Source organism: Crotalus tigris, unplaced genomic scaffold, assembly GCF_016545835.1.
Source record: "Crotalus tigris isolate CLP2741 ecotype Arizona unplaced genomic scaffold, ASM1654583v1 scf7180000019651.407290, whole genome shotgun sequence".
NCBI classification, from domain to species: Eukaryota; Metazoa; Chordata; class Lepidosauria; order Squamata; family Viperidae; genus Crotalus; species Crotalus tigris.
The window spans coordinates 14,882-38,416 of NW_024097642.1; the positions used below are offsets into that span (position 1 = coordinate 14,882).

The following is a 23,535-nucleotide window of genomic DNA, read 5'->3' on the forward strand; positions in this document are numbered from 1 at the left end:
CGAATGATCTCACCCAGCGGTTTCATGTAGATGTTAAAAAGGAGGGGGGACAGGACTGAGCCCTGAGGCACCCCATGATTGAGGCGCCTAGGGGTCGATCTCTGTCCGCCTGCCAACACCGACTGCGACCTGTCAGAGAGGTAGGAGGAGAACCACCGCAATACGGTGCCGCCCACCCCCACCTCTCCGAGACGACGCAGAAGGATACCATGGTCGATGGTATCGAAAGCCGCTGAGAGGTCAAGAAGCACCAGGATAGAGGAATAACCCCTATCCCGGGCTCGCCAGAGGTCATCGGTCAGTGCGACCAGATGGCAACCGTCCCTCTTCAACCAGCCGCCCACTAACTCGCCGAGGTCCCACATGGCCGGATGCATCCCAGCACCCATGCGCTCGCTGGCCTCTGTGTGCGGGGGGCCGATGGTGTCAGGCAGCAGCCTCCCCGGCCTCTGCCTCACCTTTCCCTGTGACAATGGCACCCCCGCCCTGCCTCGCCTCGCCTCACCCCGCAGGACGAGCCTCCTGCCCACCGCCCCACCTACCAGAGACCCCCTGGATCTCCCCCAACCCTGCCCGGCCCCCACAGACGTCCCTCCCCACGAGCAACATCGAGGTGATCACGCCCACCTTGGCCACACCCACCCAATCTGTCATGACCACAGCCACGCCCACCCAGTGGGCCACGCCCACCTGGCACCCGGCGATAAATAAGTGGGTTTTGGGTTGCAGTTTGGGCACTCGGTCTCTCAAAGGTTCACCATCGCTGTTATAGGAGAAGAGAGGGTGGGGATATGTACCCACAACAGCTGACATTTTAATTATTTATTTTTCTTAGTAAGCTGAGGTTGTCAATAAAGGTAGACCTTGACTTACAACCATTTGTTTAGCAATCGTTTGAATCGTGACGGTGAAAAAAGGGACTTGCCACTAGTTCTCCCCCTTGCGACCCGTGATCACGTGAGAAGAATTCTGGCGCTTGGCAACTGGCATGTATTTATGACAGTCGCGGCATCCCAGGGTCATGAGATTGCCATTTGTGACCTTCCCATTTGGCTTCGGAGAAGCAAAGTCAAAAGCCAAGCCAGATTTGTTTAACAACTACGTGATTCACTTAACAACTAAAGCAATTCACCTAACAACTGCACCCAAAAATTGTAAAATTTGGCACAACTCACTTAAGAGCCACCTTATTGTGGTCATAAACCAAGGACTATCTACAATGGACCACTAGAAAGTGTCAACATACTTTTGGAAGAACAGTGAGTGTAGCACCATGGTCCAAAAATGTTTTGAAAATCAAATTCTCAAAATGATTAGAGACAATCCTTTAAGGATCTAATGCAGGGGTAGGCAACCTTGGCTCTTTTATGGCTCGTGGACTTCAACTCCCAGAATTCCTGAGCCAGCCATGCTGAGGGAAAAGGCAGAGGTTTCCAAGCTGAGCCAGGCTGGCTCAGGAATTCTGGGAGTTGAAGTCCACGAGTCATAAAACTGCCCAGGTTGCCTACCCCTGATCTAATGTCAAGCACCGGGGAAATCAGGAATTCAAAGGAGTATAAAGGTTTATTGCAAGCTTAAGCTCTCTACAAGAATCTGACCAACTAACAGTCGAGGGAAATGAGCGGGAGATAAGAGAGGCATTCAAGGTGGGCTGGGAGGGTGCGCAGAGACTCGTGACTTACAACACGTTTGACCCCTCGCTCAGGCTCAGCCTGGTCATCTCCTACACAACAATTGCATTTCATTGTTTTGTTGCAGATTCACTTCTTACTTTGCATCCTACTCTGCCTCTACGCTTCATTCATAGTAGCGAATGGTGTAGGAGGAGGGTGAAGGTTCGTCCTCCGAGCTTGTAGGTTGGTTTCCAAATGTTTCGTTTCCATCAAAGCACGGCACTCCCACGCCATCCCATCAACAGACACGTTGATCTACAATCAGCCTACAAACCCCTCCGAATCCGAATCAATTGCACAGCCATCCAGAGGCAGCACCGACCCTCCAGCCCTTCCCCCCCACAGCAGTTGACCTGACCTGATCTATTGTCCCCATCACAAGACCCCTCCCCAGCCTCTCCCTGAAGACTCAACTCCGACCCACTGATAATTCACACCCTCCAATGACCCTGATCTGAAGTAACCTCCCCATCACAAGGCCCCTCCCCAGCCTCTCCCTGATGACTCATCACAAGACCCTCACTTGACACACCCACACCTGCGGCCCTTATAAATAGAAGAGCCCTGATACACACATCCCCTGAGCGTCGCTAAAGATGTTACCCAGCCTGGTTACAAAACGTTCGGAAACCAACCCACGAGCTCGGAGAACGAACTGTCGCCCTCCTTACTCTTCGTGTCACTCCTACGTAGGGATGATGTCAGGGAGGGGGCAGCTTCAGAATTTGATAGGTAGAATTTGCCTTCATTCGTGAGAAATAAACGGAACGATGAATTTACAGTCATCACTGACTCCAGAATGGAGTATAGAGGTATTCATTCACCGCTTCTGGAGGCAGGTTGTTCCACTGGTTAATTGTTCTAACTGTCAAGAAGTTTCTCCTTAGTTCTAGGTTGCTTCTCTCCTTGGTGAGTTTCCATCCGTTGCTTCTTGTCCTGCCTTCTTTAGGTACTTTGGAGAATAGCTTGACTCCCTCTTCTTTGGGGCAGCCCCTGAGAGATTGGAACGCTGCTATCCTGTCCTCCCCCGTCCTTCTGTTCGTTAAACTGGACATCCCCAATTCCAGCAGCCATTCCTTATATGTTTTAGCCTCCAGTCCCCCGATCATCTTTGTTGCTCTTCTCTGCACTCTTGCTAGAGTCTCAACTTCTTTTTTACAGAACAGAAATGGATATTAACATTTGAGAAATCTTATCGTTGAAAGTAGCCCAAGACCCTAGTCTGCTTTTTATTTTTATTTTTTCTAAAAAAAACTATTGGAGAATTGGCATTTAGGAACATTTCTGCCATCCCCTCGGATGCTTCAGTGCTCTTTTTTGTAACAAGCAAAGTACCGGGTACAAAATTAATCCAATCGAATGGCGCCGTTCCAATATGCTTGGAACCGCCCCATTGAAGACGGTAAATAAAAAGCTCCATATTGAAATGTATTCTCAACCTGGGCATCTCTGTCTCCCGAAGAGCTTTTTCTTCGCTAAGCTTCTGTTCCAGAATATTATTCCCGGAGTTGAGCGGATGTTCGTTCTTTTTATAATTGTTTCCTGTGGCCCTATCCATAATATCTGCATCCTGAGATGTCTACGCTTTGGATTTGTGGTTGTTCGTTAGAAATACGTCCAGAATTATGACTGTGAGCTTTGTTGCTGCGTCTTCTGGGCAGGAATGCACAGTCCCTGTTGAACTGATTTATCTCGCTGTAGGGCTAGTGAGCTTGGCCACGACTCCTTAGCTCCAAGCTACATCAATTGTATTTCCTGGCCACTGGGAAATGTAGATCCTGGCTCTGGCTTTGGCTCTTGATAGCTTGTGGTAAGATGATGAAAAGGCAGCCTCGGATTGAATGCCCACGCTTGCTTTGCTTCTTGCAGCTGAGCTTTCAGAGGCAGCATTTTGTTAAGGGAAATACGCAGCTGTTCTTGGAAGGGAAATATAAATAGGGACTGCATGTTGGATTTCATTTGAAGCATGTTGGATTTCTCTAAAAGATGTTGCATTGAAGTTGGTTTGCATTTCCTGGCATCTTAAATGTTTTGCGTTCATGTCGGAAGCACCGAGGCTCTTCCCAGTTGAAAGGATTAGCCACCGACATCCCCACGGCCTGGGGGACGCCCGGTGGGGGGCTCCTTCCATGTGAATGTGCCCAACTAAGTGGTGGGTCGTGGAATTACGCAGCAGCTGTCCTGATGAAGTCGGAGACACTAACGCAAACGTGTGGTTTTTCATATAAATATAAATATATTGAACACTCAAAGTTACAGCACTCTTTGTCACCATCCACAAAAGGAAGAACACAAGATAGTCAGGGACACAGGATCATCATGAGGTAAATTCATCAGTATACAGGACACAGAGAAGAAAAAAAGGAGAGGGGAAAAATGGAACCCCCCCCCTTTATAGCATAGATTGCCTCATACATGAGTCAGCACTAAGTAATCAACTACAACTGTGTCTTCTGGCCTATTGCACACTTTACTCTTCCAGCTACTAAATTCAATATCCTAACATGGTAACTATCTATCTACTTGCAACTGCACACTTGGCAGGAACCGCAGTGAAGGACAGGAACGCACCCTGTCACGCAGCAGCACACGGGTCTCAAAGGTGGCCTTGTTGATCAGCAACCCAGAGTCCTAACCACAAGAGATATTTGCATTTTGTGAGCCATGAGACATATTTGTATTAGGACTTTTCCAAATGCTACTATGCCAGTTTGATGTAGTGCAGCGGTAGGCAACTTGGATCTTTTATGACTTATGGACTTCAACTCCCAGAATTCCTGAGCCAGCCCTGCTGAGGGAAAAGGGAGAGGTTTCCAAGCTGAGTCACACTGGCTCAGGAATTCTGGGAGTTGAAGTCCACAAGTCATGAAAGAGCCAAGTTTGAAGAACCCTACCCTAAGCCCAGAGTCTAGACCAGGGTTAGGCAACCTTGGATCTTTTATGACTCATGGACTTCAACTCCCAGAATTCCTGAGCCAGCCATGCTGAGGGAAAAGGGAGAGGTTTCCAAGCTGAGCCATGCTGGCTCAGGAATTCTGGGAGTTGAAGTCCACGAGTCACAAAAGAGCCAAGGTTGCCTACCCCTGGTGTAGTGGTTAAGACCTCAGGCTAGAAACTGGAAGACTGTGAATCCTAGTCCTGCCTAAGGCAGGAAGCCAGCTGAGTGATTGCTCATGTCCTCCTACAGTGTCCTTTTTATGATGCCCCCAAATGTGCTCCGCTTTTCCCAGTCATCTTCAAGTAGGAAATGATCAGGGAGTCACTTTCTCTCAGCTCCAAGAAAGAGGCAGTGGCAGGCCCCTTCTGAAAAACCTTGTCTAGGGGCTTATTTCATCGAGTGATGCAGAAGATTGAGAGTAAGAAAGAAAGAAGAAAAGCAAAAGGTGAGCCCACCAGGGCTTTCCACCAGTCTTCCAGGGCAGAAGAGAGAACGATGGTGGAAACCTTGGGCTAGTCTGCTCCAGTAGAAGGAATAAGTAATGGAATTCAGGAACTTCAGCACATATTGTCCCACTGCTTTGAGGACAACTTTGACAGCAGCAAGAGGTGGCTACAACTCGGTGGAAAAAGCCAACATTTTAATGCAGAAGTCTGCAGATTTAAGTCCCTCTGAAGCAGCAGCTGCCCCTGAGATTTCGTGTGGGTGATCTAATGACTTTTCTAGCCTGGATTCTCCAAATGCATCAGGGTTACAAATTCTGGGATTTGCAGGCATCACCACTGTCGTAGTCCCAAAGCACAAGAAAGGGACAAGGCAGGGGAAACTTAGAGGGGTTTGGGCATAGCAGTTTCATAAGAGGAAGTCCACGGGGCTCACCACAGTAGCATCACCTTTTCCTGCAATGGTAAAACAGTAAATTGGGATTGACGGCTCTTGACAACCTACATTTGCTCCTGCAGAACTGACATAACGTCTCTTGGGAATCAAGTAAACCAGGGCTTTGCCCCCACTCAGAATGTCTGTTGCCTCTTAATCGGTGCCGACAGGCTGAAAAGAGAGTCCTTGCGTGGGTCCAGATTTCATATCTCTACGTGAAAGGCAAATGTCTTTCTGCTACACATCACGGATGGTGGCAGTTCTGCCCTACCTCCTCCACCTTCCCCTTGTCAGATTCCCCTTCAGGGGCTGAGCCTCCTTCCTTTGGGAGGCTCTCCTTTTAGGAGTTCTGCTTCTCCTACGCCTGCCTCAGTCGCTTCTGCTTGGTTTGGGCTTTTGTGGTGCAGAAAGAATCATTTATTTAAAAGAACGCTCATCACAACGGGGGGGGGCTTGGAGAAAAGCCTTTCTGCTCCTTTTTGTGATGCATTTTTTATTAACGTTGACAAGCAGAAGCAACAACCTCTTAAACGGGAAAGAAAAACGCCCTACAACTTTTGAAATGCTCCCTTGCAGAAATTCAAATGGATTTGGGGGCAGGTGAACTGGTAGCCCTCAAGATATCATAAATAAATAAATAAATATAAATAAATAAATAATAATAAAGTTGGAAGGGATCTTGGAGGTCATCTAGTCCAACCCATTGCTCAGGCAGGAAACCCTACACCATTTCAGACAAATGGCTGTCCAGTTTCTTCTTAAAGACTTCCAGTGTTGGAGCATTCACCGCTTCTGGAGGCAGGTTGTTCCACTGGTAATAATAATAATAATAGTAGTAGTAGTAGTAGTAGTAGTAGTAGTAGTAGTAGTAGTAGTAGTAGTAGTAAGGTTGGAAGGGACCTTGGAGGTCATCTAGTCCAACCCCCTGCTCAGGCAGGAAACCCTATATACCATTTCGGACAGATGGCTGTCCAGTCTCTTCTTAAAGACTTCCAGTGTTGGAGCATTCACCGCTTCTGGAGGCAAGGAGTTCCACTGGTTAATTGTTTTGACTGTCAGGAAGTTTCTCCTTAGTTCCAGGTTGCTTCTCTCCTTGATGAGTTTCCATCCGTTGCTTCTTGTCCTGCCTTCAGGCACTTTGGAGAATAGCTTGACTCCCTCTTCTTTGGGGCAGCCCCTGAGATACTGGAAGGCTGCTATCCTGTCCCCCCTGGTCCTTCTCTTCATTAAACTAGACATCCCCAATTCCAGCTTAATTGTTCTAACTGTCAGGAAGTTTCTCCTTAGTTCCAGGTTGCTTCTCTCCTTGATTAGTTTCATCGCAGACCCTACTCTGGCAACTGGTTGTGTTGGCGAAAGCAGTGGCAGTTGGAGGCTTAAAGGTTTCCTGTTGTGAACGTAACTCTACAGGGATATAAAATCCCAGAAGAATAGTCACATTTGCTGAGTCAGTTGCAGTAGATTCCGAGTTTTATGTAATATTAAAGACTAACAAAGTAGTATAAGAGTTCATGGAATCAGTCTAATTCATGGTGTTAATGGTCTTCCAGCAGCAGTTCTTGAAGGTCACTTTAGGAATATTCCAGCCAGTAAAAGACTGCAATGCCATAGAAATACGGGCACATATTTTTATGAAATATCAGCTCTGTATCGGCCTGCATAACATTGTGGTAGCCCCCAACAGGAAACTAACCAAATTTTCTGGACAACGTCTGTATAGCGATAGCCACAGCACTTAGACTTATATACCACCCCGTGGTGCTTTTCCGGCCCTCTCTAAGTGGTTTACGGAGTTAGCGTGTCGCCCCCAACAGTCTTTAGTCCCTTCCACCTGGAAGAACAAAATGAAGAAATTGGGTATAATGTTAATATAGTCCTTGACGTATAAACCATTTGTTTAGTGATTAAAGTTACAACAGCAGTGAAAAAGAGCGACTTATGATTGTTTCTCATACTTACGACTGTTGCAGCATCCCCGTGGTCATGCGATCAAAATTAAAACGCTTAGCAATCGTTTGTATTTATGACGGTCATGGTGTCCCAGGGTCATGTGATCCCTTTTTGAGACCGTCTGACAAGCAGGGACAATGGGGAGGTCAGATTCACTTAACAACCGTGTTTCTAACGTAACCCCTCTGGCAGGAAGGGTTGTAAAATGGGGCAAAACCCACTTAACGACCATTTTGCTTAGCATTGGAAATGCAGGCCTGGCTTGTGATTGTAAGTCAAGGACTGCCTGTACTTAAAATGAGGGATTGCTTGTACTTCTGTTATCGCAAGCCCGTCTTTTATCTTGACCTCGGATAGCTCTGTTTCCTAAAGACCCTTTAATTTCAGTGTCCTTCTCATGTGATTGACGTGCTGTCACTGGTAGACAATGTCAGGGGAGCCAGGCCTGCAGGCAGGAATCCTCTGTTGACTTGCTGTCCAATCAGATGTCTCTCTTCTTGTCTTCCTAATCCATCTAGGTAATTGAAACGAAGAACAAAATGGATTTGGACCGAGATACAGATCTAGCGTACAACAGTCTGAAGGTAAAGGAAATCTCCACGGTTCTCCCCCCCCCCCCAATGCCAGGTATCCGGTGATGGTGCTAATAACCTGGAAGAGCTTTGCTGTTATCAGTCTTTATAAATCTATCTTGCAGGAGCATTCTGAAATACCTGCTTGTGCTTTACTAACTTGCAGAGTTTTCCTTTTCTTGAACTGAAGGAGTGTCGCTCAGATTTCAACTACCCTGAGTTGGAGCTTACTTCAGCTTTCTTTTGTTTTATAGAACTGCAAAGGTCATAAATGTGGGGATTGGTCAGAAAGTTACTTTTTCATCACGGTGAACTATCACTAAACGAGGCAGTTGCTAGACAAGGAGTCCTTGCATTCCTTCTGTTGGTTGGGATAATTGGCTAGGCCAGGGGTGGGCAACCTGGGCTCTTTTATGACTGGTGGACTTCAACTCCCAGAATTCCTGAGCCAACACGGGGGAACTATGGCCCCCTCATGACTGGTGGACTTCAACTCCCAGAATTCCTGAGCCAGCCGTGCTGAGGGGAAAGGGAGAGGTTTCCAAGCTGAGCCATGCTGGCTCAGGAATTCTGGGAGTTGAAGTCCACAAGTCATAAAAGAGCCAAGGTTGCCTACCCCTGGCCTAGGCCTAAGTTGCTTTATGACTCGTGGACTTCAACTCCCAGAATTCCTGAGCCAGCATGGCTCAGCTTGGAAACCTCTCCCTTTCCCCTCAGCATGGCTGGCTCAGGAATTCTGGGAGTTGAAGTCCACCAGTCATAAAAGGGCCCAGGTTGCCTACCCCTGGGCTAGGGAGTGGAATCAGGATGCATGCATGTAGAAGGATCTTTTTCTTGGATAATGTTATTACGTAGGGAAATAAAAAAGCTTGCAAAATTAGAAACCAAGCTGGAATCACAGAATAACAGAGTCGGAAGAGACCTTGGAGGTCTTCTAGTCCAGCCCCCTGCTGAAGCAGAGAACATATACCAATTTAGATAACTGTCCAGTCTCTTCTTAAAGACCTCCAGGGATGGAGCACCCACAGCGTCTGGAGGCAACTTCTGTCCCACTGGTTGATTGTCCTCACTGTCAGGAAGTTTCTCCTTATTTCTTAGGTTGAATCTCTCCTTGATAAGATAGTCAGAATTGGTAAAAAGAACAATAAAGAAACTCATCATGCCAGTTTTAGCACCAAATGCAACATAATATCTGAATATATAGAAAGCTGTTGCTGTTCGGAGTTTGAAAAGGATTTTTTTTCTTTCTTTTTGTTTGTTTGTTGTTGTTCTGTTGGATATTGGAGGAAAAATTTAAGGGGATGGGTCCAAGATCTCTATCCCATTATTTTAGGGCCACAACTGAGGAATAGGACTCCATGTTATTCGGCGCACACAATAATTCGGAATTTGACTAAATGATAGGAAGGATACCAAATTGGCTTGGGAAAAAAATAGTTTAATTGGATCTTAGAGTTGTTCTACCTTGTTATAGAGACCTTGAAAGAAAGTATAAAAAAGAAAAGTCACAAAGCTGTTCTTATCTGTTGCATTCAGCCAGAAGAACATGTTCTCCTTGACTGTCAATTTCCTACTGTTCTTCTTAAGAAATGTTACTGCTGAATATTAACCATGCCAATAGAAATGACTGTTGTGACATCACATAAGAAGACCTAAAGGAATTAATTAGGAGTAAGTAATTAATAAATTAGGCACGTATATCTCTTCTGAGCCAAGGTTGAATCTAGCCATTGCCAAAATTACTTTGAGTAAAGAAATCTGAGTATCTGCAGAGCATTTAATTCTAGGGTTTATTTCTGATTTACAATCTACCAATTTGGAGCACGATAGGACTCTCCAGTATGGAATGGGAATTAAAAATCTACAATAAATTTAAAACACAACCACACAATCTTCCTGTTGAATCAAAATAATGAATCAAAATAATCCAATCACAGACAGATAAACTCAAATAAAGATGATTCCAAAACAGATATTTATTCAGTCAGAAAGCAATACTTGCTATTTGTAGATTCCGTCTGGATATTGCACATCTGTTCATCTTCATTAAGTAAGTAAATTCATTAGTTCCTCCACATCAACTTCTTACGTGGAATGGGACCATCTGAGTCATCCGATGACTCCCATGCTTATCTCAGACATTCCAAACTGGCCCTTAGCCAGTATATCCTGTGATGAACTTTAGTGGCTCCTCCCACAGATCTGTTAACATGAGATAGCTGATTAGCTAAACTACATTACCCATAAGCCATCTCTTAAGGAGACAGCACTTAACTCAATAAATGCCAAACATTCTAACATACAGCTCTACATGCTCTAGTCAGGGTTACAATGATCCAGAACACTTCCTATAGAACTGGGAATCATGAATAAAAATATTAACACTAATCTATTAAAGACTCAGTCTTTTGACTCAGGAGGCAGTCACAATAATTCAACCTCCCCTATTACCAAAACCGGGAATTTTTATCTTAATAATTAATGTTCTTCTGGGTTGTAGTTTATAAGCTAGAGGGTTGAATACCTGTGCAAATGAATAACTTTGCAACGGAAATCTCAAAACGAGGCTGTAGCGAGATCAGTAGTCGGATCCCAAACTGGACAGTCATTTGTCTGAAATGGTGTAGGGTTTCCTGCCTGAGCAGGAAGTTGGACTAGATGACCTCCAAGGTCCCTTCCAACTTTATTATTATTATTATTATTATTATTATTATTATTATTATTATTATTATTACTACTACCACTACTACTACTTTGGGTAAGAGATAATTTGTACCCCAGTTTGAAGATTATTATTTTTATTTATTTATTTGTATTGTGCTTTTATTATTTTTATAAATAAGTCAGCAAACATATCCAATACACCTTCCTCTTCCAGTTTTCTCCATAACAACAACCCTGTGAGGTGAGTTGGGTTGAGAGGGAATGACTGGCTCAAGGTCATCCAGCTGGGTTTAAGGCCTAAGTTGGGACTAGAACTCACCGTCTCCTGGTGATTGGCCCAAAGTCACCCAACCAGCTTTCACATCTAAAGTGAGATTAGAACTCAGACTCCTGTTCTAACTTGATGCTTTAACCACTAGACATCAAAACAAGACAGGTATAAACCTTTCCTAACTTTGTGCCCTCCAAATTTGTTGGGACCGTTCCCAATTCTTGTAATCCTAATGGAAGACCCAGACTGCAGAAAATTGTCAGTATTATAGTCCATTTCCTAAGTTATCACCTACGGATATTTCCATTTTGTGTGCAAAATTCCCTAAGGACAAAGTTGTAAATAGAATTTGCTGTTTCTTCTTATTTATTTTTTTTACTGGCATCAACAGTTTTCAGAGAAATGATTGCATATTGAACTTTTCTCTAAAAGAAAAATATTACGCTCATGATTAATGCAGAGGTGCTTGGAATTTGAAAGTATTTTTTTTTCTTTGAGGAAAAGTCAAGATTGTGGGTAGGGGTCATTGGTAAATTGCTTCCTTTAGAACAGTGGTTCTCAACCTATGGGTCGGGACCCCATTTGGGGTCGAACGACCATTTCACGGGGGTCGCCAAACCACGCTGTCCGCCATTTTTTTCCCTTTTCCCTAGCTGTCCTACTCCCTCTTATTGGTGGCCACACCCATTTGGGGGTCACCACAACATGGGGAACTGTATTATGGGGGTCACGGCATTAGAAAGGTTGAGAACCACTGCTTTAGAAACAATAAATGTTTAGGAGGGAATTGGGTATGTCTAGTTTAATGAAGAGAAGGAGTGTTCCAATATCAGAGGGGCTGCCCCAAAGAAGAGGCAGTCAAGCTATTCTCCAAAGTACCTAAAGAAATCAGAAGAAGAAGCAACGGAGGGAAACTCATCAAGGAGAGAAGCAACTTAGAACTAAGGAGAAATTTCCTGACAGGGAGAACAATTAACCAGTGGAACAACCTGCCTCCAGAAGCGGTGAATGCTCCAACACTGGAAGTTTTTAAGAAGAGACTGGACAACCACTTGTCTGAAATATAGGGTTTCCTGCTTGAGCAGGGGGTTGGACTCGATGATCTCCAAGGTCCCTTCCAGTTCTGTTCTGATTGATTGATTGATTGAAATGGTATAGGGTTTCCTGCTTGAGCAGGAGGTTAGACTAGAAGACCTCTGCAAGGTCACTTCCAGCTCTATTTTGAATTGTTCAACCTAGAAGGCTTCCACCACAAGTCTTATGCCTTAAAAATGTTGTCCTAAAGGAATAAGGAGAAAAACAAGCTAGGAGGTCAGTTTTTAATTTAGATCTTCATCATAACAGCTGGGATGGAAGTAATTCAAAGAAAGGAAGAACAGAACAAGCTCAATGTTCAGTCGATGGAATCGTCCTGGATCCTTTTCTTGCTCTTCTTTGCAGCTTCTTTTATAGTGTCCCTAACAAGCTGTGATGTAAAATCAATCAGCCATGAAATCTGTTGTGGGTTTTCCCTTTTGATTTCTGGCATATCCGGATCTCACTTTCCCCCAAACAAGGCAGGGTAAATTAAGTGAGTTTTCCTCAATACTGGAAAAAAAATTAATCCCTTGAGGGCCAAATCGTTGAGAGCAATTTCTCAAGTATTAAGGAAAGACTAAAACTCAAAAAGTCCAAAGTTTTCCTTCTGGCTCTGTTCACGTCCAAACAATGGTGTCTTTTAAGAGGTCAAATTTTTGCCCTTTTTTTGCACTTTCTGATGGTAAGCATCAGTGCATTCTTCTGAACGTTGTGTTGTTGTTGTCATTATTGTCCACTGAAAACAGCAGCAGACAAGCCCACTCGGGAGATGAATCTGTCTCTTGCATTTGATGTGGTTTGTATATTCTCACCACCTGCTTTGTTTCACCAGATGGCGTCTCCAAGAGAACTGAAACATTAATTTAAATGTTCCCCCCCCCATCTGTCTGAGTTTTATCATCCAGCTCTCTGCATCTAGCTGACCGTTTTTTGTGTTTTTTCAACAACTTAAACACACCCACCCGCCATTAATTATAAAAGTGTACGGAATGGGAATCACTTTTCAAATATCCTTTTTAATAGAGGCAGGAGTTAGAATCTGAGAACAAGAAGCTGAAAAATGACCTAAACGAACTCAGGAAGGCTGTTGTGGATGGCGTGGTCCAAAACAACTCTTCCAGTGACGTTCACGACACCTACCGCCTCCTCCTGAATCAGCTCAGGTCAGCGAGCGAAGAGCTGGAAGTGCGGAAGGAAGAGGTCCTCGGTCTCAGGACGCAGATCCTAAGGGCGGCCCAGCAAAAAGACGCAGGCAGGAATAGGGTAATGGAAGAGAAAGTGTGTGCAGACGGCCTCCCTCTCTCCGCATGTGCTCTTTTCACTGGGTTAGCCTCTGTCGTGCATGTTGTTTTACTAAAATTACAGAGTCAGGGTTGTTTAGAAGCTGATTGTTCATCAACCTTTTTTTAAAAAAAGCATTAACTGAGAGAGAGAGAGAGAGAAAGAAAGAGGGAAACTTCTAATTTTAAATCGGGAAGCTGGAAGCTGGTGCAACTTTTGACACGCAGAGGAAATGTTTTCAGAGATTCTCAATCATCCACATTATGGTTATCCCAAAAGTGCTTTTTCCAAAAGGCCGCTGGAGTTTCTTGGTTTTTTTTCTTTGAAAATGTTTTGCTTCTCATCCAAGAAGCTTCCTTAGTTCTAACTGACTGGATCCTCCTTTTCCCCACAAGTCAGTGAGAACTGGAAGTGAATTGAAGAAGCTTCTTGGATGAGAACCGAAATGTTTTCAAGGAGAAAAACCCAAGAAAATCCAGTTGATTTTTGGAAAACGCCTCTTTGCGGAGGAAATACGGCAGATTAAACACAGTGATGAAAACATCCAGCCCCAAAATAATGGCCGTCCAATATGGCCGTGGAAATTAAATTCAGTTCAGCTTTGGCAGATAAAGGAGTGACATGTTACTTGCTTTCCTTCTTGGTCTTGAGAACATGCCCGGAGATTGTCCATCTTGAGCTGCAGGCCATAGAGCAGATGGACAGTTCTTGCTCCAAGTTTGGATCTAGGATGGAAGTAAAGGCTGCTTTGTTTAAGGTTTGCGGAAGAGCCTTGGAGGGTGTCTCATTCCCAGCCTTCCCTTGGTCTTGATGAGGCCTTCAGTGGGTTCTCAGCAGACAAAGCTGTTGACGTAGCATTGAATCAACGTTGGAATAGTTTGTGTGCAATATTGAGATAACCATGTGACAAACTATGAGATAGCAGATGACAAGTTTATCAGGGATGCTTAATTTTGACTCCTGCCTTGAGCAGGGGCTTGGCCCCTGGGATTTAAATAGCCCTTTACGATTCTGTGACAAGGAAGCTGGAAGGCCAGGAAATCCATGGGACGAACGGAGGATTCTTGGGCCAGTCTTGGCCAAGGCTTGGGTCTGGTGTAGAAAGAGCTGAGGTGGCGCAGCAGTTAGAGTGCAGTACTGCAGGCCACTTCAGCAGGTCAGCGGTTCAAATCTCACTGGCTCAAGGTTGACTCAGCCTTCCATCCTTCCGGGGTAGGTAAAATGAGGACCCAGATTGTTGGGGGCAATGTAAAATATATATATACATTACTTACTGGTGTACACCGCTTAGAGAGTGCTTGCACTTAAAGCGGTATATAAGTCTCATAAATAAATAAATAAATAAATAAATAAATAAATAAATAAATGTAGAGTACCAGAATGGATCAGGAGGAAGAAATTAGCTACTTTGGAGGTAGAGCTGTGCTAGGGTGTTTCTATTTCTGTTTCATGATGGACGTTTGGGTTGTCAAAAGATTTCAGTCAAGACCCAATTGGTTTCCCCAGAAGGTTGACCAAGTACAAGAAAAGCTTAGTTTACATCAGGGCTCTCCAAACTTGGCCACTTTAAGACTTGTGGACTTCAGCTCCCAGAATTCCTCAGCAACCAGGTTGGCTGGCGACTTCTGAGAGTTGAACTCCACAAGTCCCAAAGTGGCTAAGTTTGGAGAGCCTGGGGTTTATCAGCTTCTCCCTAGTATTCCCCTTCTATTCTAAAGAGCTTTCTCCAGCTGATCAAACGATGGGCATGTTGACAGGATGATTTTAAAAAACGATGGCACTGCAAAATATAAATAAACTGAAGTGAAAGGCAAAGAAGTTTCCACAGGCGAAAACCTGGCATTTTATTAACCAACCAGTTTCAGTTACCACCATCACTAACTTCAAAAGAAGTGCAAGCACCGGTAAAAATGATTCGTATTTCAAAGAACTTGCATTGGGAAAATGTTGATTCAAAAGCCTTAATCAGGGAAATGCAGGGGCCAGAGAATAAAACCAAATTAATTTGTATTTTTAAAAGGGCATTTATGCATATAAATAATAAAGTTATTATTACAAATAATAAGTTTAAATAATAAGTTATTGTTTAAGTTATTAACTGCTGTGCAAATATCAGAGCAAGATGGGTTCAAAGTCCAGAGTCCCTTGGGATAGTGAGGTGGGCGGAGATCGATATGTAAATATGTTAGCAATTGTGTTAATTGAAAAAAATTGCTAATGCAGTAACTAAAATGAATACCCCTTTATGGATTACTGCCTTGTCGTGGCGAAGGGGCTTGCGTAACTCAATGAAGCTATAAACTATGCCGTGCATGGCCACCCAAGATGGACAGGTTATAGCAGAGAGTTCAGACAAAATGGGATCCACTGGAGAAGGAAATGGCAAACCACTCCAGTATCTTTGCCATGAAAACCCCATGGACAGTACTAAAAGGCAAAAAGATATGACGCTGGAAGATGAGCCCCTCAGGTCGGAAGGTGTCCAATATGCTACTGGGGAAGAGCAGAGGGCTAGTACTAGTAGCGCCAGAAAGAATGAAGCGACTGGGCCAAAGCCGAAAGGACGCTCAGCTGTGGATATATCTGGTGGTGAAAGGAAAGTCCGATGCTGTAAAGATTTTTTCTCCATAGGAACCTGGAATGTAAGATCCATGAATCAAGGCAAGCTAGACGTAGTCAAAAAAGAGATGAAAAGACTGAACATCGACATCTTAGGAATCAGCGAACTAAAATGGACAGGAATGGGTGAATTTAACTCAGATGACCATCAGGTATACTACTGTGGGCAAGAATCCCTCAGAAGAAATGGAGTAGCCGTCATAGTCAATAAAAGAATAGGAAAAGCAATACTGGGATACAATCCCCAAAATGACAGAATGATCTCAATTCGAATCCAAGGCAAACCATTCAATATCACAATAGTCCAAATCTATGTTCCAACCACTGGTGCTGAAGAGGATGAAATTAACCAGTTTTATGAAGCCCTACAGAACCTTATAGAATTAACATCAAAAAATGATGTCCTTATCATCATGGGGGATTGGAATGCTAAGGTAGGAAGCCAAAAGATAACCGGAATAACAGGCAAGTTTGGCCTTGGAGTACAAAATGAAGCAGGGCACAGGCTAATAGAATTTTGTCAGAGAATACGATGGTCATAACAAACACTCTTTTCCAACAACCCAAGAGACGACTCTACACATGGACATCACCAGACGGTCAATATAGAAATCAGATTGACTATGTGCTCTGCAGCCAAAGATGGAGAAGCTCTATACAGTCAGTAAAAACAAGACCAGGAGCTGACTGTGGCTCAGATCATGAGCTTCTCATTGCAAAATTTAGGCTTAAATTGAAAAAAAGTAGGGAAAAGCACTAGGCCACTCAGGTATGAACTAAATCATATTCCTGATGAATATACAGGAGAGGTGACAAATAGATTTAAGGAACTGGATCTGATAGACAGAATGCCTGAAGAACTATGGATGGAAGTTCGCAACATTGTACAAGAGGTAGCAACTAAAACCATCCCAAAGAAAAAGAAATGCAAGAAAGCAAAATGGCTATCTGAGGAAGCTTTGCAAATAGCTGAGGAAAGAAGGGAAGCAAAAGGCAAGGGAGAAAGAGAAAGATACACCCAATTGAATGCAGAATTCCAGAGAGTAGCTAGAAGAGATAAGAATGCCTTCTTAAATGAACAGTGCAAAGAAATAGAAGAAAACAACAGAATAGGGAGGACCAGAGATCTCTTCAAGAAAATTGGAGATATGAAGGGAACATTTCATGCAAAGATAGGCATGATAAAGGACCAAAATGGCAGAGACCTAACAGAGGCAGAAGAGATTAAGAAGAGATGGCAAAATTACACAGAAGAACTATACAAGAATGAGCTTAACATCCCAGATAACCACAATGAGATGGTCACTGACCTTGAACCAGACATCCTAGAATGTGAAGTGAAATGGGCCTAGAAAATCTGAGCAACAACAAAGCTAGTGGAGGTGACAGTATTCCAGCTGAGCTATTCAAAATCTTAAAAGACGATGCAGTAAAAGTGCTACACTCAATTTGCCAGCAAATGTGGAAAACTCAACAGTGGCCACAGGATTGGAAAAGGTCAGTTTACATTCCAATTCCAAAGAAAGGCAATGCCAAAGAATGTTCAAACTATCGCACCATTGCACTCATTTCACATGCTAGGAAAGTTATGCTTAAAATCCTACAAGCTAGACTCCAGCAGTATGTGGATCGAGAACTACCAGAAGTACAGGCAGGATTTCGAAGAGGCAGAGGAACTAGAGATCAAATTGCCAACATACGCTGGATAATGGAGAAAGCTAGGGAGTTCCAGAAAAACATCTACTTCTGCTTCATTGACTATGCAAAAGCCTTTGATTGTGTGGATCACAACAAACTGTGGCAAGTTCTTAAAGAGATGGGAGTACCAGACCATCTCATTTGTCTCTTGAGAAACCTATATGCGGGTCAAGAAGCAACAGTGAGAACTGGACACGGAACCACTGATTGGTTCAAAATTGGAAAAGGAGTCCGGCAAGGCTGTATACTGTCGCCCTGCCTATTTAACTTGTATGCAGAGCACATCATGAGAAAGGCAGAGCTAGATGAATCAAAAGTTGGAATTAAGATTGCCGGGAGAAATATCAACAACCTAAGATATGCAGATGATACCACTCTAATGGCAGAAAGTGAAGAGGAACTAAAGAGCCTCTTGATGCGGGTGAAGAAGGAGAGTGCAAAAGTTGGCTTGAAACTCAACATTAAGAAAACCAAAATCATGGCATCTGGCCCTCTCAATTCCTGGCAAATAGATGGGGAAGAAATGGAGGTAGTGACAGATTTTATTTTTCTGGGCTCCAAGATCACCTCAGATGGGGACTGCAGCCAAGAAATTAAAAGACGCTTGCTCCTGGGGAGGAAAGCTATGGCAAATCTAGATAGCATACTAAAAAGCAGAGACATCACCCTGCCAACAAAAGTGCGTATAGTCCAGGCCATGGTTTTCCCAGTTGCAATGTATGGCTGTGAAAGTTGGACCGTAAGAAAAGCTGAGCGCAAAAGAATTGAGGCCTTCAAATTATGGTGCTGGAGAAGACTCCTGCGAGTCCCCTGGACTGCAAGGCATTCAAACCGGTCAGTCCTAGAAGAGATCAACCCTGACTGTTCTTTCGAAGGCCAGATCCTGAAGTTGAAACTCAAATATTTGGGCCACCTAATGAGAAGGAAGGACTCACTGGAAAAGGGCCTAATGCTGGGAAAGATTGAGGGCAATAGAAGAAGGGGACGACAGAGAATGAGATGGCTGGATGGAGTCACTGAAGCAGTAGGTGTGAACTTAAATGGTCTCCAGAAAATCGTAGAGGACAGGAAGACCTGGAGGAACGTTGTCCATGGGGTCACGATGGGTCAGACATGACTTCGCAATTAACAACAACAAAAAATGAATTGGATGTTAATTGATTTGCTTATTCTTAGGCTTATCCTAAGGCAGCGGTAGGCAACCGTGGCTTCTTTTATGACTGGTGGACTTCAACTCCCAGAATTCCTGAGCCAGCATAGCTGGCTCAGGAATTCTGGGAGTTGAAGTCCACCAGTCATAAAAGAGCCACGGTTGCCTACCCCTGTCCTAAGGCAAGATCAAAGTTAATCCTTCTCCTGAATTATCAGAAGTCCAGTCTTGTCTTCCACAATATTTGACCTGACATTTCTCATTTTCTATAAAGCTTTTTGCTAGCTCTGGGAGATTGTCAGAATTGTGATGGATGTGAAGAATTAATATTTGGATTACTTTACAGAACCACAGAATTTCTACTTTAGGGTTGCATCTCAGCGTTATTATTCTTTTAAAATAGAACAGAGGAGGGAGCAATGTAAGCTACACGAGTAAAATTCTGCCAAGTGCCACTTTTCTCTCTCTGCAACAGTTGAACGAATACAAAGACTAATTCCTGAGAATGACTTTGGCTATACTTGGTACATTTCCTTCAGCACTGTGATGAATTTTATAACTTTCCCCATTTCGCTTTCGGTTTTAAGCCCTCCTAGAAGGGGGTGCAGTGGCTACGTGGTTAAAGATGCTGAGTTTGTCAGCTGCAAAGCTGACAGCCCAGGTTAGGGACCCGAACGCCGCTTGATGGGGTGAGCTCCCGCTCCTTGCCTCAGCTCCTGCCCACCTTGCAGGTTGAAGGCATGCAGTTGCGAGTAGATAAATAGGTACCACTTTGGTGGAAAAGTAACAACATTCCGTGCACCTTTGGTGTATAGCCCTGCTGGTCACATGACCACGGAAAATGTCTTTGGACTCCCTTGGCCAAAAAACGGGTATGCGCTGCCTCTGGAGTTGGACGCGACCGGACAGGGGGACCTTCACCCTTAGATCCCAGCGCTGTTCTGCCCCCGATTTCTGCTCCTTATAAGCTGGCAAACCCTCTTGATTTTATGTTAGCATCATACATTCCTGCTCCTAAATTTGGGAGCAGTAATTTTGTGAAATGAATTATTCGGGATATTTTCACAGACAGAGAATCTTCACTGCTCTCTTTAAAATGCAGGATTATTTAGAGCAGGGGTAGTCAACCTTGGCTCTTTTATGACTCGTGGACTTCAATTCCCAGAAGTGCAGTTGAAGTCCACAAGTCATAAAAGAGCCAAGGTTGACTACCCCTGATTTAGAGGAATGGGAAGAGAATTAAACCAGCATAAATGAAATACAGGTTTGGATTTTTTTTTTATCTATCGCCAGTCTCTCTCTCTTTCTCTCTCTCTAACTCCCTTTAGGTTGTATCACTTGGGCTTTTTCTGTCAGCTTTCTGTTGGCTTTCATTTATTTTGTGGCTATTGTAAATGTGCTTGCAAACCCAAATTAGTGCGTGCACAATCAACATTATCAAAAACAGCAATAATTTATGAGGCAAGATATTGATCTTTTGACTTTTTTTAAGGAATCAAACCTGAGCACGCAAACCAGCTGGCCCAATAGTGACAAGCATATGGACCCAGAAGACGCCATTGAGGCCTACCACGGAATGTGTGAAACAAATCGGTAAGCTGTCTTGACCTACCCATTATGAAAGACCAGAAAAATTAGAAATTGGGGCCTCCTTAAATTCATGTAAACTATTCAAATTAATTGGAAGGAGGGTCACCAGAGCAGGTAAGTGAGAGTACTGCTATATTTCTGCTTGTAAAAACATCCCCTCTACACTGGGCCGTTTGTGGTGTGCCTGTTTGTGGACATATAATATTTCATGAAGATGTGTCTTCATAGCATAATCTTCTTGTGTTGTGAGGAACCTCTGGAGAACTTTTTTTGCAGTGTCTAGCAACCATCCTACAGTAAATAGTAAGAGGAACAGAATTATTTTTAAATCTTATCGTGGAGAAAAGTTTACAAACTTAAGTGTACTAAAGGTGCTTATCAAAAGACAACCGGGTTTTCTTGTTTTTTTTTCCTTGAAGACATTTTGCTTTTCATCCAAGGAGCTTCTTCAGTTCTGAACGAGGCTAGTGCCTTAACCACTAGATTTCTCTCTCTCTCTCTCATCAATATCAGTGACATTGAAAGATAGCTGTTTCTGAAGTAAGGATCTTACCTAGAACCTGGAAAAGAACTAAACTTTTCCTGAAAAATGTCCGTGTTTACTACTTTCAGTGGAGAAGCTTCAGTTTGTACTCTTTTGATTGTTATTTGGGGTATCAACCTTGTAAAATACGGGAACAAAGAAAATCTATGGCTAAAGTGGTCCCTAGCCATTTCTTCTCCGTGAATGTTAGTTATTCCCTTGTATATTGATTTTTCTTTTGTTGGCCTATAATTCTCTCTCCTTCTTGCTCACATATTTGTCCCTGTGCTACCATTATCTTGGTCAACTCTGCAAACATTGTTTTGGGCAAATTTTCCTTCACATTGACATGCAACGCATTCACAGCCCTTTAATAATAATAATAAAGTTGGAAGGGACCTTGGAGGTCATCTAGTCCAACCCCCTGCTCAGACAGGAAACTCTATACCAGGGGTAGGCAACCTTGGCTCTTTTATGACTTGTGGACTTCAACTCCCAGAATTCCTGGGCCAGCATGGCTCAGCTTGGAAACTCTCCCTTTCCCCTCAGCATGGCTGGCTCAGGAATTCTGGGAGTTGAAGTCCACAAGTCATAAAAGAGCCAAGGTTGTCTACCCCTGCCCTATATCATTTCAGACAAATGGCTGTCCAGTCTCTTCTTAAAAACTTCCAGTGTTGGAACATTCACCGCTTCTGGAGGCAGGTCGTTCCACTGGTTAATTGTTCTGTCAGGAAGTTTCTCCTTAGTTCTAGGTTGCTTCTCTCTTCGATGAGTTTCAATCCGTTGCTTCTTGTCCTGCCTTCAGGGGCTTTGGAGAATAGCTTGACTCCCTCTTATTTGGGGCAACCCCTGAGATACTGGAAGGCTGCTTCCATGTCCCCCCTCGTCCTTCTCTTCATTAAACTAGACATCCCCAATTCCAGCAACCATTCCTTGGATGTTTTAGCCTCCAGTCCCCTGATCCTCTTTGTTGCTCTTCTCTGTACTGTTTCTAGAGTCTCAACATCTTTTTTACATCGTGGTGACCAAAACTGGATGCAGGATTACAAGTCTGGCCTTAGCAAGGCCTTGTAAAGTGGTATTAATACATTCTATCCCTCTGTTAATGCAGCCTAGCAGCCTAGTTTTTCTACGACTGTATTTTAGGCTAGTGGGGAATTCCCCTCCCACTTAGAATGAATTAAAGCAGGGGTCTTCAAACTTGGCCCTTTGATGACTTGTGGACTTCAACCACCAGATGGATCCGTAGCTGGCTGACCGGCCGTACTCAGCATGTGGTCCTCAATGGAACTGCATCTATATGGAGGGAAGTGTGTAGTGGGGTGCCCAGGGCTCTGTTCTGGGCCTAGTGCTCTTCAACATCTTCATCAACGATTTGGACGAAGGGATAAATGGGGAACTCATCAAATTTGCAGATGACACCAAGCTGGCAGGAATAGCCAACACTCCAGAAGACAGGCTTCAGATACAGAAGGATCTGGACAGACTTGAACACTGGGCACTAACTCACAAAATGAAATTCCATGGTGAAAAAAGCAAGGTTCTACATTTAGGCAAGAAAAACCAAATGCACAAGTACAGCATAAGTGGCACCATGCTCAATAGTAGTAACTGTGAGAGGGACCTCGGAGTCCTAGTAGACAATCACCTAAATATGATCCAGCAGTGTGCTGCAGCTGCCAAAAAGGCCAACACAGTGCTAGGCTGCATTAACAGAGGGATAGAATCAAGATCACGTGAAGTATTAATACCACTCTTCAATGCCTTGGTAAGGCCACACTTGGAATACTGCATCCAGTTTTGGTCACCACGCTGTAAAAAAGATGTTGAGACTCTAGAAAGAGTACAGAGAAGAGCAACAAAGATGATTAGGGGATTGGAGGCTAAAACATATAAGGAACGGTTGCTAGAATTGGGTATGTCTAGTTTAACGAAGAGAAGGACAAGGGGGGACATGATAGCAGTATTCCAATATCTCAGGGGCTGCCACAAAGAAGAGGGAGTCAAGCTATTTTCCAAAGCGCCTGAAGGCAGGACAAGAAGCAACGGATGGAAACTAATCAAGGAGAGAAGCAACCTAGAACTAAGGAGAAACTTCCTGACCATTAGAACAATTAACCAGTGGAACAACCTGCCTCCAGAAGTGGTGAATGCTCCAACACTGGAAGTTTTTAAGAAGAGACTGGACAGCCATTTGTCCGAAATGGTGTAGGGTTTCCTGCCTGAGCAGGGGGTTGGATTAGATGACCTCCAAGGTCCCTTCCAACTTTATTACTATTATTATTATTACTCCCAGAATTCCTCAGCCAGACAAGCGTGCCTGGCTGAGGAGTTCTGGGAGTTGAAGTCCACAAGTCATCAAAGGGCCAAGTTTGAAGACCCCTGAATTAAAGTGTCACATGTTGAGGCCTGCAACCTGAGGTCCTATTCTTCGATTTTTCTTTGTTTTGCAAAATCCAAAAAAGATCTGGTCATATCACAGATCTCCTACATTGCTGGGTTATGCTGATCATGCAAACCATGGTTGGCTGGCTAGGACCACATCAGTGTTTTGATGTACCCATGCACATTGGGCCGTTGTGAAGGCCTTTGAAAAAACACAAGAGCCCTTATTGAAGTTCAGCTTTTCAAGATAGGACTTGCCTGCTGT

At 43.9% G+C, this 23,535-nt stretch overlaps 1 protein-coding gene across 2 annotated transcripts in view; it reads left to right on the forward strand.

Annotated features, from left to right (window-relative positions):
- Positions 1-23,535, forward strand: part of LOC120317455 (unconventional myosin-Vb-like) — a 64,286-nt gene that overhangs the window by 8,696 nt on the left and 32,055 nt on the right. The window contains exons 5-7 of one of the 2 annotated variants that reach the window (XM_039364106.1): positions 7,959-8,024; positions 13,048-13,287; positions 20,265-20,365. In XM_039364106.1, coding sequence (XP_039220040.1) covers positions 7,959-8,024; positions 13,048-13,287; positions 20,265-20,365 — 407 coding nt within the window. The remainder of the gene's footprint in view (positions 1-7,958; positions 8,025-13,047; positions 13,288-20,264; positions 20,366-23,535) is intronic. The other variant, XM_039364107.1, reaches the window with a different exon arrangement.